Source organism: Lampris incognitus, chromosome 17, assembly GCF_029633865.1.
Source record: "Lampris incognitus isolate fLamInc1 chromosome 17, fLamInc1.hap2, whole genome shotgun sequence".
NCBI classification, from domain to species: domain Eukaryota; kingdom Metazoa; phylum Chordata; class Actinopteri; order Lampriformes; family Lampridae; genus Lampris; species Lampris incognitus.
This window is the reverse complement of record NC_079227.1, coordinates 36,278,365-36,295,286: the sequence shown is the minus strand read 5'-3', so window position 1 is coordinate 36,295,286 and position 16,922 is coordinate 36,278,365. Positions and strand designations below refer to the sequence as shown.

Genomic DNA, 16,922 nt, shown 5'->3' with positions numbered 1-16,922 from the left:
GTATTTTCACTCTTATTAAATTCTTGATTTTTAATGCAAAGAAGACTTTTCGACGTAGGACATGTTTTGTCCCTTAGCTCAAGAACCAGTGCGTCATTGATAATAATAATAATAATTATTATTTAAGATATCAGGTGTCTCCCAGCTGTGTCGTTCTGTCTCTTAAGTTGTCTTGTCATGAAAAAAATAAAAGGATTTCCTTTAGAAAAATAAAATCTTCGTCCTCCAGTAGCCTAGCTTGAGTTTGTAAGATTAAAAATACCCTCGGCAGAGGAAGGGTTAGCGCTGATCTCTCTCCAGTGCCCTGAGGTCAAAGGTCAGCATGCAGCGTGACCACGTTCTCCTGCAGTTCAGCCTCCACCTCCAGCAGACAGCATCAGTCCTGTCCCTGCATGTCCCTCCCGTGGGACAGTTTGTGTGGGTTGCTGGGTCATCGTTGCAGCAGTGTGTGTTTTCCTGTGTGTGTCGGTGGTGGGTGAGAGACACGCATGTTAGAATCCCCCCCATTCTGGTTCTCAGTGACTCAGCAAAAAGAAAAAAAAACATGTGTAAAAGGAAAATTATCCAAATCAGAAACATTTTGTCGTTTCATTTCATGTACTTCCGTACATGAAACCATGAATCATTTCCCCCAGCCCACAGCAGCGCAACGCAAAGACAACAACATATATCCAAACTACCTACAAGAACACACACACACTAACTAACACATATATCTAATAAATAAATAAAACCACTGGCCAGGAGAACGAACACCAGCCAGGACGACTGTCGGAACTGCCGGTCTGCATGGGCTAGCAGTTAGCTTAGCCTGCCCCAAAGAAACAGGGCAGGCTAAGCTAACTTTATTTCTCTCTCTCTCTCTCTCTCTCTCTCTCTCTCTCTCTCTCTCTCTGCCTCTCTCTCTCTCTCTCTCTCTCTCTCTCTCTCTCTCTCCTCTCTCTCTCTCTCTCTCCTCTCTCTCTCTCTCTCTCTCTCTCTCTCTCTCTCTCTCTCTCTCTCTCTCCTCTCTCTCTCTCTATATATATATATATATACAAATAGATGTAGGAAATAAAGCTTTAATACATTGCAGTACAAGCCTGTTTTGTGCATCACACACTCCTCAGCTGCTAAGTTGGCTAAACAACAAAGAAAAAAAGCAGCCAAATAAATACTATGTTGCCACGCCCCCTAGTTACGGTGCACAGCAACCGATGGGAGGATAGAAAACATTTTGAAAAATAACATCAGAAACATTACAACCAATGGGGGACCCTCCCCCATTGGTTTGCTCACACTTTGCTCCCTGTTTGTTGAGCACCTTCCTCTACCCTTGAGTGTTTCATTTAATGAAGTTAATATTTCTTATAGTGAGAGAAAATTAATTAATACTCTGAAAGGATTTGCTAATACAAAAATGTTGCCATCATTTTCTCTCTCTCTCTCTCACACACACACACACACACACACACACACACACACCACATGTATTAACTCTACAAGCGGCATGTCAGAGACAGCTGCTTTATGTTGTCATGTGATGGAGGAATGTGTGTGAGTGAGAGGGAGCGAGAGACGGATAGAGAGAGGGGGAGAGAGATGATGATGATATCAAAATAACGATGTGTAAAAATGCCACTATACCAGTTAACCTTTACAAGCTTCGCCACTTACGTTACTCCACTCTTTCACATTAATTTGTGTATTTTTATGTATTGTGTGGGCGTATGTGTGTGTGTCAGAGAATGAGCTGGAGGACAGAGTGTGTGTGTGTGTGTGTGTGTGTGTGTGTGTGTGTGTGTGTGTGTGTGTGTGTGTGTGTGTGTGTGTGTTTTAAGAGTCAGTCATCAAAGGGAAGAGGGCAAGCTGAATGTATTTAGTAGAACAGGGAGGAAGAGTACAGTGTGTGTGCATGACTGTGTGTGTTGTCTCACATACGTTCTGCATGCTTGTGTGTGTGTGTTTGTACACATTCCAGCTCAAAGTTCAGTGGATCTGTGCTGTGCCCCGTGGTGCCTCCTGTCTAATCCCTGCCTAGAATGGCAGTTGCCGGGCAGATTAGCTTGCCTGGGCACTAATGGGACTCCACGCCAAACTCATTCATAATCATAAATTAGCCATTTTTTGATTTTTGTACGAGACACAATTAGTATGATGTTTTCTTTTTACTCTCTTGAGAACAGAAGGGGTTCCGTGGGATAGTTATGTTTCACAGGCTCATGTCATCAGCATATACTACATCTTCAGACCCCCTCGGTGGATTTAACTCTTCTCTTGTCTTATGGGACCCTAAGACATGTTTGGGTCATGTGTGACCCTGTAAAAACGAGTGTGCACTGATTAAATGCAGTCTTTCTGCACTGTGAAGAGGGAAAACCCAGATAGTCACACAGTTTGTGATGAAGGACAGGTTGTTTCTTCATGCAAAATAGAGTTGGGGTTTAACATTAAATTGCTTTACTTTAGGGGTTTAATGAAGGCGGGTCATAAATGACCCTCAAGACAAGGGCAGTTTAAAGAATTTGTGGACAACACAAGGGTGAAACAAATGAACAAGGAGGCAGTGACTGAAGTTTATTCACAGTAAATCTTAGAGTTGCCCTGCAGGTGGGTAGCTGGGCATCCTGCAGGATAGAAAGGTGCCCAGTGTAACCAGTATGTCACAGGTTGAATCCCCATATTGACCAGTGTATCTGCAACTTTGGATAAAGTGCTTTAGTTGGATATGAGCTCATACCTGTTCAGGGGTCCCTGCTGGCTTCTGACCCCTGCCCCCCGAGCCTGATGTACTGTATACTGACTGTGTCTGTGTGTTTATACTGGATTCCCAGATTTCTGTACTAAAACTCTACACCGGGTCTGATGCCTCACAGTTTGTGGGATTAACGTAGCCCATCTTTGCACATATCCACAAAAGGACATAGCAGATGAAAGGCGGCCTTGGCTGGGTCGGCGCCCCCGATGTTCGGTCGCGGCACCGCAGCTTCCAGGAAGCAGAAGAAGCGGCGCTGCATCACCGGCAGTTGACTCATGCGGTTATGATGTAGCTCAGCTGAGCGTCTGCCAGAAGCGTTTACTATACAGCAGTGTAACGTGATCCGTGGTGGTATTATCGGTGCGGCGGGGCTGACGAGGAGGTGCACTGTAACTTTACTGTAAAGATGAAGGGACATGACTCACACATGACCGACTTTGCTCTGTAATTGATTGAGCCCAGTAGGAATTAGGATTTATCCTCGCTGATAAATTGGTAAACAATGTCTAAATTACTCAGCGAACATTTTCGAGCATTGAGGCTTTTTTTTTTATAAATGGTGTGCTCTGTTTGTCTTCCATCCACCTGCATTAAAATCATTTATTAGGATTTGAACTAGATAGCTACTAGCTTATTTATTGATGTGCTAATGCATGTGTTGTACACACACTGTGTGTCAGGGCGTCACAGAGGAAATGATTCTCTCGCATGTGGTCATACCCGAGTTCTTCAATTTTGAGGGTTAGTTGGTCTGTGCGTCTTGATTATTGTGTGAATATGTGTGTGATTGTGTGTTTGCTTGTGTTCGAGAGCAGCTGTTCTGTGTCTGTCAAAAGCACTACCACATTCCTTGCAGTCATTGTCGCCAGGTTGTTTGTTTGACAAGACACGCACACACACAGAAGTGTGTATTTATAACACATAGACCTGAGCTTTCTGATCCATCTGCGGCTCCTTCAGTATAACTCTATGTTGTGTACAGTAGCCTGTGTTGTGTACAGTAGCCTATGCAGGGGAAGAGTTCATTGTATTTTTATGTCCAGCACATTCTTTTAGGACCTTGCACTTGTTTCAGATAAATGGGCTTTGATATCTGTGTTGTGAGACATCCACCTTCTCCACTGTCCCACCGATTGTCTCTCCATGTGAAAGTGTAGAGCCAGTGCAGACGATGACTGATAGCGGTAGGGAAGTCGGGTGAAGATCCAGTAAAGGTTCGGTGTGAGGTGCTATGCAGGGACAGATGCAGTCGCACGCACAACCTTGGCGTACAGGGTGTCTGCATTCACTTGTGTAACTGTTTAGAAAAGGGGGGGGGGGCGTCTGGCAGTCCATCTGAGTTCCTCTGTCATGTGTGTGGGAGCGGGGCGGCTGTGGCCTTACAGGAAGGTCACAGCCTTGGTGAAGTAGAGCTGCTGTAAGTGGAAGGTGACCGGTGTGATACCTGCAGAAACCCCGTGCTGCTGCTGCCAAGAAGTGTTTGTAGCTGCTTTTTATTTGTCTTCCAGTAATTCAGCCGGAGTTTGTTATGGCACGGTCGTGTTGAGGACTGTTTATTCAGTATTTATCTGATGTGAGTGTCCCAGTCAGGGGCGGCGCAGTGGTTAGCGCCGTCGGCTCACAGCAAGACAAGAAGGTGCTGGGGTTTGAGCCTCGGGGTAGTCCAACCTTGGGGTCATCCCGGGTTGTCCTCTGTGTGGAGTTTGCATGTTCTCCCCGTGTCTGTGTGGGTTTCCTTCGGATGCACCGGTTTCCTCCCACAGTCCAAAGACGTGTAGGTCAGGTGAACCGGCTGTACTAAGTTGTCCCTAGGTGTGGATGTGTGTCGGCCCTGTCCAGGGTGTCGCCCTGCCTGCTGCCCAATGACTGCTGGGATAGGCTCCAGCATCCCGTGACCCTAATTGGGATAAGCGGCTTGGATAATGGATGGATGGATGGATGGATGGATGTTGCAGATGTTGCACTGGACTAAAGGTGCTGCATGCTTTCCATGCATGTTGGTTTCTACAGTGAGGACTTTTACCAGGAAGCTAAACCAATAAAGGCCCAGTCTGTACCTGGATGTTCTCAGCAGTACTGGGTCTTAAAAATGACCTTTAGAGGAAACACTGACAAGTTTGGCCTTGGAGTGAATATGTTTGAAGTGCAAATGAGTTTTTACCAGAAACATGATTCAGGGACACTCACAGAGCTTTACTAGTCCTGTCAGAAAGGTCACTGGCTTCTTAGAAAATTGTGTCTGTCTGTCCCCCCGCCATCTCTCTTCCCCATTTTTTTCTCTCTCTCCCTTTCTCACGCTCCTCCCCCTTCTCTCCCTCTCTTCCCCCTCTCTATCTCGCTCTCACATTCTCTCGTCCGCCTCACTCCCTCTCTCCTCCCCCCTTTTTCTCTCCACCCCCCTCTCTCATACTCCTTCCCTCTCTCCTTCTCCCTCCCTCTCTCCTCCCCCCTTTTTCTCTCCACCTCTCTCTCTTTCTCACTCTCCACCCCCTCCCCCCCTCTCTCCTCCTTCCTCTCTTTCCCTCTCTTCCCCCCTCCTCTGTCTCTCTCGCCTCACCCTCTTTCTCTCTCCCCCATCTCTCTCACCCCCCCCCCCTCTGAACGTGCAGACTGGTAGATATCCTGTCCCGTGGGATGGTCCAGATCTGACAACAGGCAGGTCTACACCCCAGGCAGGAAGCCCTTCCCAGCAAGGCAACTAGCTATCCCCGTCCTTTGTGTGTGTGTGTGTGTGTGTGTGTGTGTGTGTGTGTGTGTGTGTGTGTGTGTGTGTGTGTGTGTGTGTCTGTGTGTGTGTCTGTGTGTGTGTGTGTGTGTGTGTGTGTGTGTCACCCTTCATAAGGCTAAACGGGGAGGGGGGGGATAAAATAAATGACATTGCAGTCACTTTAATCTTGTCAACAATCCTAAATGTGGGCTGAAGGCATCAACTTTATCAATTCCCTCCCCATGTGGTCTGTTGCCGTCCCGGGTTTAGCTCAGGGTATTGGTTCTTGGTCACACAATAGCTCTTCCCCGGTTGCTGGAGCCTGTAGGTGCTCAGGTTAAAGCTGTCTGAAGGATGAGCATGTCAGAGGAGCGGCCCTCAGCAGATACAGTACGTATCATTATGTATCTGTTAGAGCCCTGACCTCGTTAGCATCACTGTCTGCTAATGACACTAAGTGGACAATTGCTATGTACAAAAACAACCAGTTAACGGGCCTCTGTGCCTGGTGTTCAGATGATACCGATAATGACTGAAAACAAGCATTGGAACGGCAGCTTTAGTAACAACGACAATTACAATGGTAATGTTAATTTGAAAGAAGAAACAAAGCCAAATAAACTTAAAGCTATACAGCGCCACCTAACATGAAATACTTAAAGCAGGTAAATTTGTATTTTTCAGTTGAGTAAAAGAATGAGTTTTAAAAGAACATGCAGAGGTTTCAGCCGCTAATAAATGAGGTAGATTACCACAGCGTTAAGGTGCCTGACTGTAAAGATTAATCACCTTTTCAACAGATTCATCAAATGGGATTAGTCAAGAGTCATCTCTGAGATTTAAGACAGGGCTTCTGCAGGCAGAGATGGAGCTCCATAAAGTAAAACTGGGTCAAATCATGAATTGCTTTAAAAAACAATCAAATCTTGAAATCAATAATTAGAATGAACAGAAGACCAAAGGTTTTGATTACTACTTGATAAAGTGTGAGATGCAGACAAAAGTTTTTGCAGATGAGGGACAGCCTATTTACAGAGACAGTCTCCAGTATGAGAAGAACCAAAGCCATGAGATGGTTTTAACGTCGGACGAGGGAAGTTCCTTGATTCTGGATATTATTCTTAACTGTTCGATACGAAGTTGAGCTCTTAGACTTGCGTGTCCCAACTCAGACAGGTATTGTGTTAGAAGAAGTTACTCGCGGGTTTCTGGCACCTGGCTTTACGTTGCTTGCCAGGTTGCCGAGATTGAAACACATTTCAAAGGTCACAACTGGGAGGCCAAAATATATAACATCCACCGATTTATCCTCGTTAAGGCTGAAGAACATTTGGAGACATCCAGCTTCATGTCATCTAGGCACTCTGTCCAGGCAACAAAAGCTGCTGGTATGCTCACTAAGTCTGTTGGCCCGGTCTGTGCAGAAATGTGCAGTCGTCAGTCAAGAGACGATGTATGTAGCTACGTTCATATGGAGCTGCTCGACAAAAGCTGGCTGGTGTTGAAAGCGGCTGCATGTATTACCCCCCGGAGGCAAGGCATTTAGTTGTTCCCACCGCTAGCTTAGAAACCCCCGTTGTGGTCACCACCCGTTCTTCTCTATCTCTTCCTCGCTTGGTATGAGTCAGCAGCACAAGCAGCATTTATTGTTGTCTGTATTGCCCTAGCATTACGTTGCCCTGGGCTCTGGTGTTTCAGGGCTATACTGTACAAAATGATGTTCAACCACCTGCAGACATTTTGTCTTTATTTTTTGTGGATTTCCCCCCCCCTTCTTCTCCCCGACTGTATCCAGCCAATTACCCCACTCTTCCCAGCCGTACTGGTCTCTGCTCCCCCACCCCTGCTGATCCGGGGAGGGCTGCAGACTACCACATGCCTCCTCAGATATATGTGGAGTCGCCAGCTGCTTCTTTTCACCTGACAGTGAGGACTTTCACCAGGGGGACGTAGTGCGTGGGAGGATCACGCTATTCCCCCAATCCCCCCCCCCCCCAACAGGTGCCCTAACCGACCAGAGGAGGCACTAGTGCAGCGACCAGGTCTCAAACCCACATTCGGCTTCCCACCCGCAGACAAGACCAATTGTGGCTGTAGGTACGCCCAACCAAGCTGGAGGGAACATGGGGATTCGAACCGGCGATCCCCGTTTTGGTTGGCAGCGGAATAGACCGCCACGCCACCCGGGCACCCTTTTGTCTTTATTTTGATATAATTTTTCTATTTGTCTTTTTTTTTTTTGCCTGTGTCTTACATTCAAGTCAAGCCAGACTGTATTTATATAGCACATTTCAAACACAGGCAACACAATGTGTTTTACATAAAGTGACAATGCAATCAAAACACAATCATAAAAGTGCAAATGTAGAAAATAAATATGCACACCAGCATAGTGTGCAGTTATGCAGGAATCAAAGCAGAATATACAAATATCGAAATTTACAAATACACACACACCAAGAACTTTGCCGTAGGCTGCTGTTGTGAAAAGTAAGGTTTTAAACCTGCTTTTAAACGTGTCCAGTGTGGGGGCCTCTCTCAGGTCCTCTGGCAGGGTGTTCCATCTACTTGGGGCGTAAATACAAAAGACAGCTCCCCCTGCTCTAGACCTAGCATGAGGGATGGTTAAAAGACCACTGCCTTAGGACCTGAGGGTTCTTGCTGGTTTGTAAGTAAGTAGCATATCTTATATAGTGTGATGTGAGGCCATTTAGAGCTTTGTATACAAGTAACACAATTTGAAAATCGATTCTGGTTTTGACGGGGAGCCAATGCAGAGATGTAAGAACAGGTTTCCGGTGAGAACACGTGCTGCCGCATTTTGAATTAACTATATTTGGCGCACAACTGATTTTGGGAGGCCAGTGAATAGACCTCACATGGGTACCTATACAGCCAACACAGCTACATACAAAATAGGCTACCATGCACTATATGCACTACTACATCAGGACCAGCAAGACAGCTGACCTTCAGACACTACAACACACATGCATACCACTGTGCACTATAGCAGCTATTGCAGCATCACCTTTATGGCACTCTTCCTTTATGGCACTCAGCAACCAGATTTCACACGCCGTGTGCGTGTGCTTGGGACCGGCACTAAGAATGGCAGGTGAGGAGACACCCTGGACAAGCCGCCAGGCCATCAAAGGGCCGACACACACACATTCACACCTAGGGACAATTTAGTACAGCCGATTCACCTGACCTATATGTCTTTGGACTGTGGGAGGAAACCGGAGCACCTAGACTACTCCGGGGCTCGAACCCAAGACCTTCTTGCTGTGAGGCGACTGCGCTAACCGCTGTGCCACTGTGCTGCCAAACGCGAACCTGGGTGTCCTGCAGCACAGGTGACTACGTTAACCAGTCGACTAAAGGGTCCGACCCTGTAATATATGTGCATATAGAGATAATATACATATAGAGATAATGTTGAAAATCATGATTGTTTCGCACGTATTCACATTTTGTCCCCCCACCCCCACCCCCCGACTCGAGTTCAGTCGAAATGTGGCGACGTGGATGGAAACGCAGTACTCAGAGTATTGATGCTAAACTGTTGTCTTCTGATCTTGCTCACATTTCCGGCTGTGCTGCATGCACCTTTACCTTCCACACTTCATCTGCTGCATTGTTTCAGGGTAGAGCTGGATGTCACATGTATGTATGTCGTATGAATGGCCATACCCTCGTGTGTGTGTGTGTGTGTGTGTGTGTGTGTGTAGTGATAAAGCGAGTGTGCCACAGGACTTTGGTGGAAACATGTGTGGCGTAGAAGAAATAGAGGTGGTGGGGAAATAAATTAAACAACTGAACAGAGCTCAAGGGAGCGAGTGAAAGAGGGGGCGAAAGGCCAAATGAGGGAACGATAGACTTTGGTGTGTGGAGAGACGGGATGATGGATGGATGGAGGTAGATTTTGGGAAGTGGCTGGAGTGAGAAGAAGGGAAGGGATATTCGTTCAGCTGTTACCAAGCTACAAGAAGGTTGTATGTGTATATCCTTGTTTTGCAGACAACGGCATGTTGGCAAGTCTTTACAGAGAAAACTTGATCTCTTTAGAAGGACACACTTACCCAGAGCAATTCAGAATAGAGGAATGAGTCAAGTGTCTTGCTCAAGAGCACACTGACATGACACAGAGACGGAAGCTGTGGATTTGGAGTAATGGGATGCTCTCTCCACAGCCTGCTGCCTCCTCCCATTTTGAGAGAGGAAAGATAGGGGCCGTTAGCTGCAATTCAATCCAGCAGTACTTTTTCATTATTCTTACAGTCGTACTAGCCCGGTTCATCCATATTGATTTGCTTCCATTTCCTAATTTCTGTCTCCACCGAAGGCATTACCGCCCAGTTACAATACCACAAAATGGTGTCTTAATGGTTTTTTGCTTAAATTTGTGCTGAAAGAGGGGCTCTCCAGGGTCACTTGCAGAGAAGTAAGTGTTTCAGAGAAGCAATTTTTTTCATGTCAAATGGTTATTATTCCCAAAACACTTTGAAGGGAAGAATGAGCGAGACCCTTCTTGAAGGTCAAAATGTTTCTCTTCAGTCTGTCTGCTTAGCAGACACTTCTCAACTTCATCTCTCTCTCGCTCTGCCTTCTTGCTTTGTTTCTCTCTCTCAGGTCCACAGTTTGTCTCGCCCACTTGTCCTTTCTGTCTGTTCTTTTCCTCTATTATTTGCTTCTATTCCTCCTCTTCTCACCCCTCTGTTCACTCTTTGACGACTGTGCTCTCAGGAGGAAATTGCTTTTGAAAAGGGACGTGGTAGAGAAAAAAAAGATGATGATGACAAAGAGCTCTGATTCCTGTAACGGGTTAGAGGTGAAAAACAATTTGGAATGAAGTTATGTTCTTTTGAGTTTGAGTTTCTTTTTTAAATCCTCAACATGTTAAAGGTTTTTATGTAATTTTTTATCTTAAAGTCTATTTAGATATATCCCCTCACCCTTTTTGGGTGGTATGTCTTCATCAAGCTTGGGTGCTCTACCAGAGGCCTGGGAGTTTGAGGGTTCTGTGCAGTATCTCAGCTGTTCCTAGGACTGTACTCTTCTGGACAGAGACCTTAGATGTTGTTCCTGGAATCTGCCGGAGCCACTCTGTCTGTTTGGGGGTCACAGCCCCTAGTGCTCCTACTGGGACTACTTTCAATTTTACCTTCCACATCCAATCTAATTCTTCTTTCGGCACTTGGTCTTTCTCTAGCTTCCATGCTCTTCCTTCCTGAGTTGCCATCGCTCGGGATTGCTACATCAATCATTACTGCTGTCGTCTGTTCCTTGCTGAACACCACAGCAGGTGCTGGCTAAAAAACTGATAATTGACTGATAATTGGCTGATAATTATCACTCTGGAACTTGAAGTCATACAGGACTTTCAGTTCATCCTGGGGAACTCTTTTTCTGATTTACTCATGGGTGTTCCTTGTGTCATCCTGGATAGTGGTCCTGACACTCACTAACCCTCGGCACCCACGTTTTTGCTTATTGTACAGTGTCAGGCTGCTGGATTTCGGGTGGAACCTTTCTTGCGTTGTGAAGAGTTTCTGTGTGCTGATATCTGAACAATTTACCTCCTCCTTTGACCAGCTTATTATCCCAGCTGGGCATCTGATGACTGGTAGGGCATATCTGTTGATGGCTTGGATCTTATTCTTCCAATTGAGCTGGCTCCTCAGGACCTGCCCCATTCTCTGAAGGTATTTGGCTGTAGCTGACCTCCTTGCTGCCTCCTTATGGTTTCCATGTGCCTGTGGAATACCCAGGTACTTGTAACTGTCCTGTATGTCTGTTATCCTGTTATCTGGTAATTCAACCCCTACTGTCCTCACCACTTTTCCGCTTTTTGCCACCATTCAACCGAACTTGTCCTTTCTGAAGGACATCCTGATGTCATCGCTGTAGATCGTGGTGAGGTAGATCAGGGAGTCGATGTCTCGCTCATTACTGGCATACAGCTTTATGTCATCCATGTATAGGAGGAGACTGATGGTAAGTAACTCCACTTCTGAACCTGTATCCATATCCACTCTTAGTGATGATCTGACTGAGGGTGTCCAGGCCTATGCAGAACAGCAGTGGGGCTAGTACATCACCTTGGAATATGCCACATTTGATGGTTACCTGTGTGATTGTCTCTGAGTTGGCCTCTAGTGTTGTTTTCCACTGCTCTGTTGAGTTTTTGATGAAGACTATTAGTGTCCTGTTGGCTTTGTATAATGCCAAGTACTCCAGTAACTAGAACAACATTGAACTAACATAACTAACATTGAACCGTTGGCTTTCTTGTCATTAAGTCAGGCTGTGCTCAGGTTGGTCTGTCTGGTCTTAGTGTTTTGGGTGACTGCTCTATCAACCAGTAGCTAATGCTTCAACCCACTGGTGTTCCTGATTCCTTTCTGAGTTTCGCTCATGTATTGACTCATGTGCCCATTCAGCTTAGCTGCTATGATGCCTGACAGGATCTTCCATGTTGTGCAGAGGCAGGTTATCAGCCGGTAATTCGAAAGTTCTGTACCGTTGTGGGGATCCTTCATGATCAATATTGTTCTCTCCTGTTAGCCCAGTCAGGGTGAGACTCTGATGTAGCAGCTGGTTCATCTGTGTCGCCAGGCGTTCATGGAGTGCTGTTAATTTCTTCAGCCTGTACGCGTGAATCATGTCAGGCACTGGTGCAGTCCAACTCGTCATGTTTTAGACTCGTTGTTGGATGTTGGCCACTGTGATGATAACTGGTTCTTGTTCCAGGATAGTGCTGTGGTTACTGGATTATTTTGCTACTTATTTGTTGAGCACTTTCCCTATCGTTGAGTGTTTCTGTTAACAAAGTTACACAAACACACACACACACACACACACACACACACACACACACACACCTATCTATCTATCTATCTATCTATCTATCTATCTATCTATCTATCTATCTATCTATCTATCTATCTATCTATCTATCTATCTATCTATCTATCTATATATATGATCAACTTATTCAGTTATTTCTTTTTCATTGCAAGCACAGATGTTTGTTAGCGGTGCTAAACAAGTTGCTTCAGAGTTCTTTTTTCAGCCATATGGCATGGTTGGAAAAAAATGGTGCTGGGCAACATGAAAAATAGTATTGAACCAATAATCATGGGAAACTTTACAGTGTGGCTATTATGATATCTGCTCACACTGTAAAAAATACCATATTTAAGAATCTAATGAGACACTGAATTGTTATGAAATATAAACCAAAACTAGTGTTCAAGCAGTCCTCCCTCACATATTTAATCTTGTTTTGTGGTAGATTTTTGGTAGTAGATAGTCTTTATCATAAATTTAGAACAATAAAAATGTGTATCACACCTGACAATATCTCAGTTTAACGCTGATACAATACCTTTGACAGACAAAACATGACAATATTAGATTGTTTTCCAACCCTAATAATAATAATAATAAATCAATCTTATATAGCGCTTTTCAAGTACTCAAAGTCGCTTTACAATAAATGGAGTGAAACAAGACGACAGATGAACATAACACAGACATACAGGGGTGGATGGGAAGGGGGGCTACGAAGCATTTTGTTTCCATAATTGAAAAGATTTTTGACTCTGCTATCCGTAGTGTTGTCCTGGATGTTAGCTAGATATATTTTAACATACTTGATAGACAAGCCATTTTATGATTAGATCCTTATCCTGTGATTTCTTATTACTGAAAAGTAAAGGTAAATAAGAGAGACTGATGGTTTCTGTCATTGTGAATTCAGTGAAAATTGAACCAAGCCGTCCAACCCACTGACAGTCCCTAAAATATTTCTTTGAAGGTTTTCCGTTGATGCACACACCTCCTTCCCTTAACAGCTCTATGGCTTCCCCTGACAGGTTGTCAACAATGCGGAGGACCTAGAGGAACACAACCTGCTACATCCCTCCAAGAAGCTACTGCTGGCGTGCCATCAATGTGTGTGTCTCAGGTTAGCTTGTGGGCCACAGCTGCACCCCGACTTCAGCCCCAGCTCCAGCTGTAGTCCCAGTCCGAGCCCTTGCCTGAATCGGTCCCTTCATTCACCAAGGTTTGTGGCCAAGAACAAGTTCTAAGACATTATTTGAAATGGTAAATTCTTAATGATTAAAACCATCCCCAGAAAGTGAATAAAGGTGTTTTGTAAGGTTTACCTGCTCTTACTGAAGGATTTGGTACTGTGGATCGCATTACTTACCCATGGCCTTTTACGTAGCATAGTGAACCATGATCTCAACGTGCTGTCACTATAGATGCACTGGGCACAAATCCTATTTTGATACTTGGTGTTAAGTGTTGTGTTCATTTCATTACTGGTGCCATTAGAAGATTACCTCCAACCATTTGGCTTACCATTTGCAATGGTGATGGCAGGTTGACAGACGAGATCAGGCAGGAGTCTCCGTAGACTATGATGTTTGCGGATGACATTGTGATCTATAGTGAGATTAGGGTGCAGGTTGAGGAGAGCCTGGAGAGGTGGAGGTATGCACTGGAGAGAAGAGGAATGAAAGTCAGTAGGAGCAAGACGGAATACCTATGCATGAATGAGAGGGAGGACAGTGGAATGGTGAGGATGAAAGGAGTAGTGGTGATGAAGGCACATGAGTTTAAATACTTGGGGTCAACTGTCCAAAGTAACAGGGAGTGCAGAAAAGAGGTGAAGAAGAGAGTGCAGGCAGGGTGGAGTGGGTGGAGAAGAGTGTCAGGAGTGATTTGTGACAGAAGGGTACCAGCAAAAGTTAAAGGGAAGGTTTACAAGATGGTTGTGAGACCAGCTATGTTGTATGGTTTGGAGACAGTGGCACTGATGAAAAGACAGGAGGTGGAGCTGGAGGTGGCAGAGTTGAAGATGATAAGATTTTTGTTAGGAGTGACAAAGAAGGACAGGATTAGGAACGAGTATATTAGAGGGACAGCTCAGGTTGGACGGTTTGGAGACAAAGCAAGAGAGACAAGATTGAGATGGTTTGGACATGTGTGGAGGAGAGATGCTGGGTATATTGGGAGAAGGATGCTGAATATGGAGCTGCCAGGGAAGAGGAGAAGAGGAAGGCCAAAGAGGAGGTTTATGGATGTGGTGAGGGAGGACATGCAGGTGGCTGGTGTGACAGAGGAAGCTGCAGAGGACAGGAAGAGATGGAAACGGATGATCCGCTGTGGCAACCCCTAACGGGAGCAGCCAAAAGAAGTAGTAGTAATAGTAGTAGTAGTAATAGTAGTAGTAGTAGTGGTAGTAGTAGTAGTGGTAGTAGTAGTAGTGGTAGAAACAGTTTTCATGATGAGTGTGAGGTCATAAGAGGCGAGCATAAATGCAGATAGTGTGTTTAGAACAGGAAGAAGTCAACAGGTGCTGAATGACCACTGTTTGGGAAGATGTAGAACTTTGTGGTATAAAAGAGAACACACTATTTGAGGTGTTGTCTAATAAAGGGGGATGAGTGTGATCATCAAAGCTGTGATGTTGTTCAAGATCACGCACAACATCAAGTGTTCAACAGTTTCACAAATAAATGAAAAGAAACCCAAGACAGAGTTTAAAATATATTATTTGTGTTTTTTTTCCCTACAAAAAAATTTAGTTCCACCACAAGTGGCTTGTTGCTCTTCATCCAAATAACAGTATTCATTCTAAGCAGTAGCAATGAAGTGGAAACACAAGCTGCTATCATATAAGCTATCTAAGCTTGGTAGAACTCATCATCAAGTAACGCTTTATAAAACTAAAAATCATAACACTGACAAATTAAATATGAAATATGAATGAATTAGTTATATAATTATAACTAATAATAATATAAATTGTAATTAAATATAAATTAATTAGTTATATAATTATAACTAAAATGATAATAAAGAAATAATAATATTAATGAAATAAAGTAATAAATTATAATTAAAATACAAATTAATTAGTAAATAGTGCAGGCTAGCTTGCTAAATTCTAGGCATAGAATTACATTTGCTGGTTAATGTTCCTGTCTTGTTCATTGTGCTTTTAGAGAAGATGATGTGTGCTGTAGAACGTGCGTTAGCATCAGATTAGCTCGCTCACGCTGGTACATTGCAGCCTGTCTTGTGTGTGTGCGTGTGTGTTTATTTTTCAACGTTAATTTTATTGAATTTAGGAGCATATAAACATTACTAAGCAGTTTATTCAGTAGCATTGAGTAGAGTGAACGCAGTGTATGATACCCTCACCCCCATATAATTTCCCTGTCTGAATATTTTGAGACGTGTCCACTGATGACACGGACATTTAATGACAGCCGTTGAAATCAGCTGTTGATGAAGTGAGCTGAATAACGCGGGTGAGGACATAGCGCGGCTCCTGTGATGTCACACACAGGGGTCTCGACCAATCAGATCACTTAATCGTAAACAACTGTTGAGTAACGGCGTCCCTACTCTGTGTCTTGCCGCTTGATTTCAGCTCGCTGTGTCTGTCTGCAGGTTTTACCGCTCTGCCGGCCGGAGAACGTCAGCGTGTGCCCTGCTGACTGGAGCTCTGCTGGAGGCCACAGCCGCTCTCGGAGCCCGCTCTGCCTCGCCGTGTCCCGTGCCCCCGGCCTCCTCCAGCCACGCCATGCTAAAAGGTGGATGTCACTGTGTTTATGTGTGTGTGTGTGTGTGTGCGTGCGTGCGCGCGCGTGTTATGATTGACAAATAAAATGCGTTTATTTACCGCTATATTGACATGTTTAAATGGTGAACTTACATTACATAAATGAGCGTTTTTTAACCCCAAGAAACAGGGGTTAAAAACATGGATGCTCAGTTTGGCAGCAGCTGGATAATTTCTGAAAATATAGACGTCTCATTTAATGCAAGGAACTTTACTCTCAAAAGAAAAAAAATAATAAATAGGAGATAGTCTGTTCTTGGGCAGCATGGCTCGGGGGGTAGAGTGGGTCGTCTCGTAATCGGAAGGTCGCTGGTTCGATCCTTGGCTCCTGCTGAGAGCGTGTCGAAGTGTCCTTGAGCAGGACACTGAACCCCTAATTGCTCCTGATGAGCAGGTTGGTGCCTTGCATGGCAGCCTCCACCATCAGTGTGTGAATTGTGTGCGACTGTGTGTGTGACAGAGGTGTACACTGTAAAGCACGTTGAGTGGTTGGTAGACTAGAAGGGCGCCGTATAAATGTCTTCTGTTTACCATCCATAATGCCTGCTGGTGGCGTGTGACTGAGCAGATCTCATCCTCATATAGACTGGTGAGTCATTAGCAGGGAGGGAGGGAGATTTCTACATCTGGGTAACTTTACACAACATGAACGCGGACTGTCTGGATGCACTTGGCACCGAAACCAAGAAGGAGTCGTTCTTATGGCTCTGCTCCTTCGTCTGAAACCTCAGGAGCATTTCTAATGTGTTCAAGACTTTGCTGTCCCTCATGGGAAATGTGGCTAATGGCAACAGCCAAACAACACAATACATACACTTAATGAACCCAAA

At 44.8% G+C, this 16,922-nt stretch overlaps 1 protein-coding gene across 1 annotated transcript in view; it reads left to right on the top strand.

Moving 5' to 3' along the window:
• Positions 1-16,922, top strand: part of plce1 (phospholipase C, epsilon 1) — a 157,677-nt gene that overhangs the window by 25,744 nt on the left and 115,011 nt on the right. The window contains exons 2-3 of the mRNA XM_056296770.1: positions 13,328-13,518; positions 15,921-16,063. Of these exons, the coding sequence (XP_056152745.1) occupies positions 13,328-13,518; positions 15,921-16,063 (334 nt within the window). The remainder of the gene's footprint in view (positions 1-13,327; positions 13,519-15,920; positions 16,064-16,922) is intronic.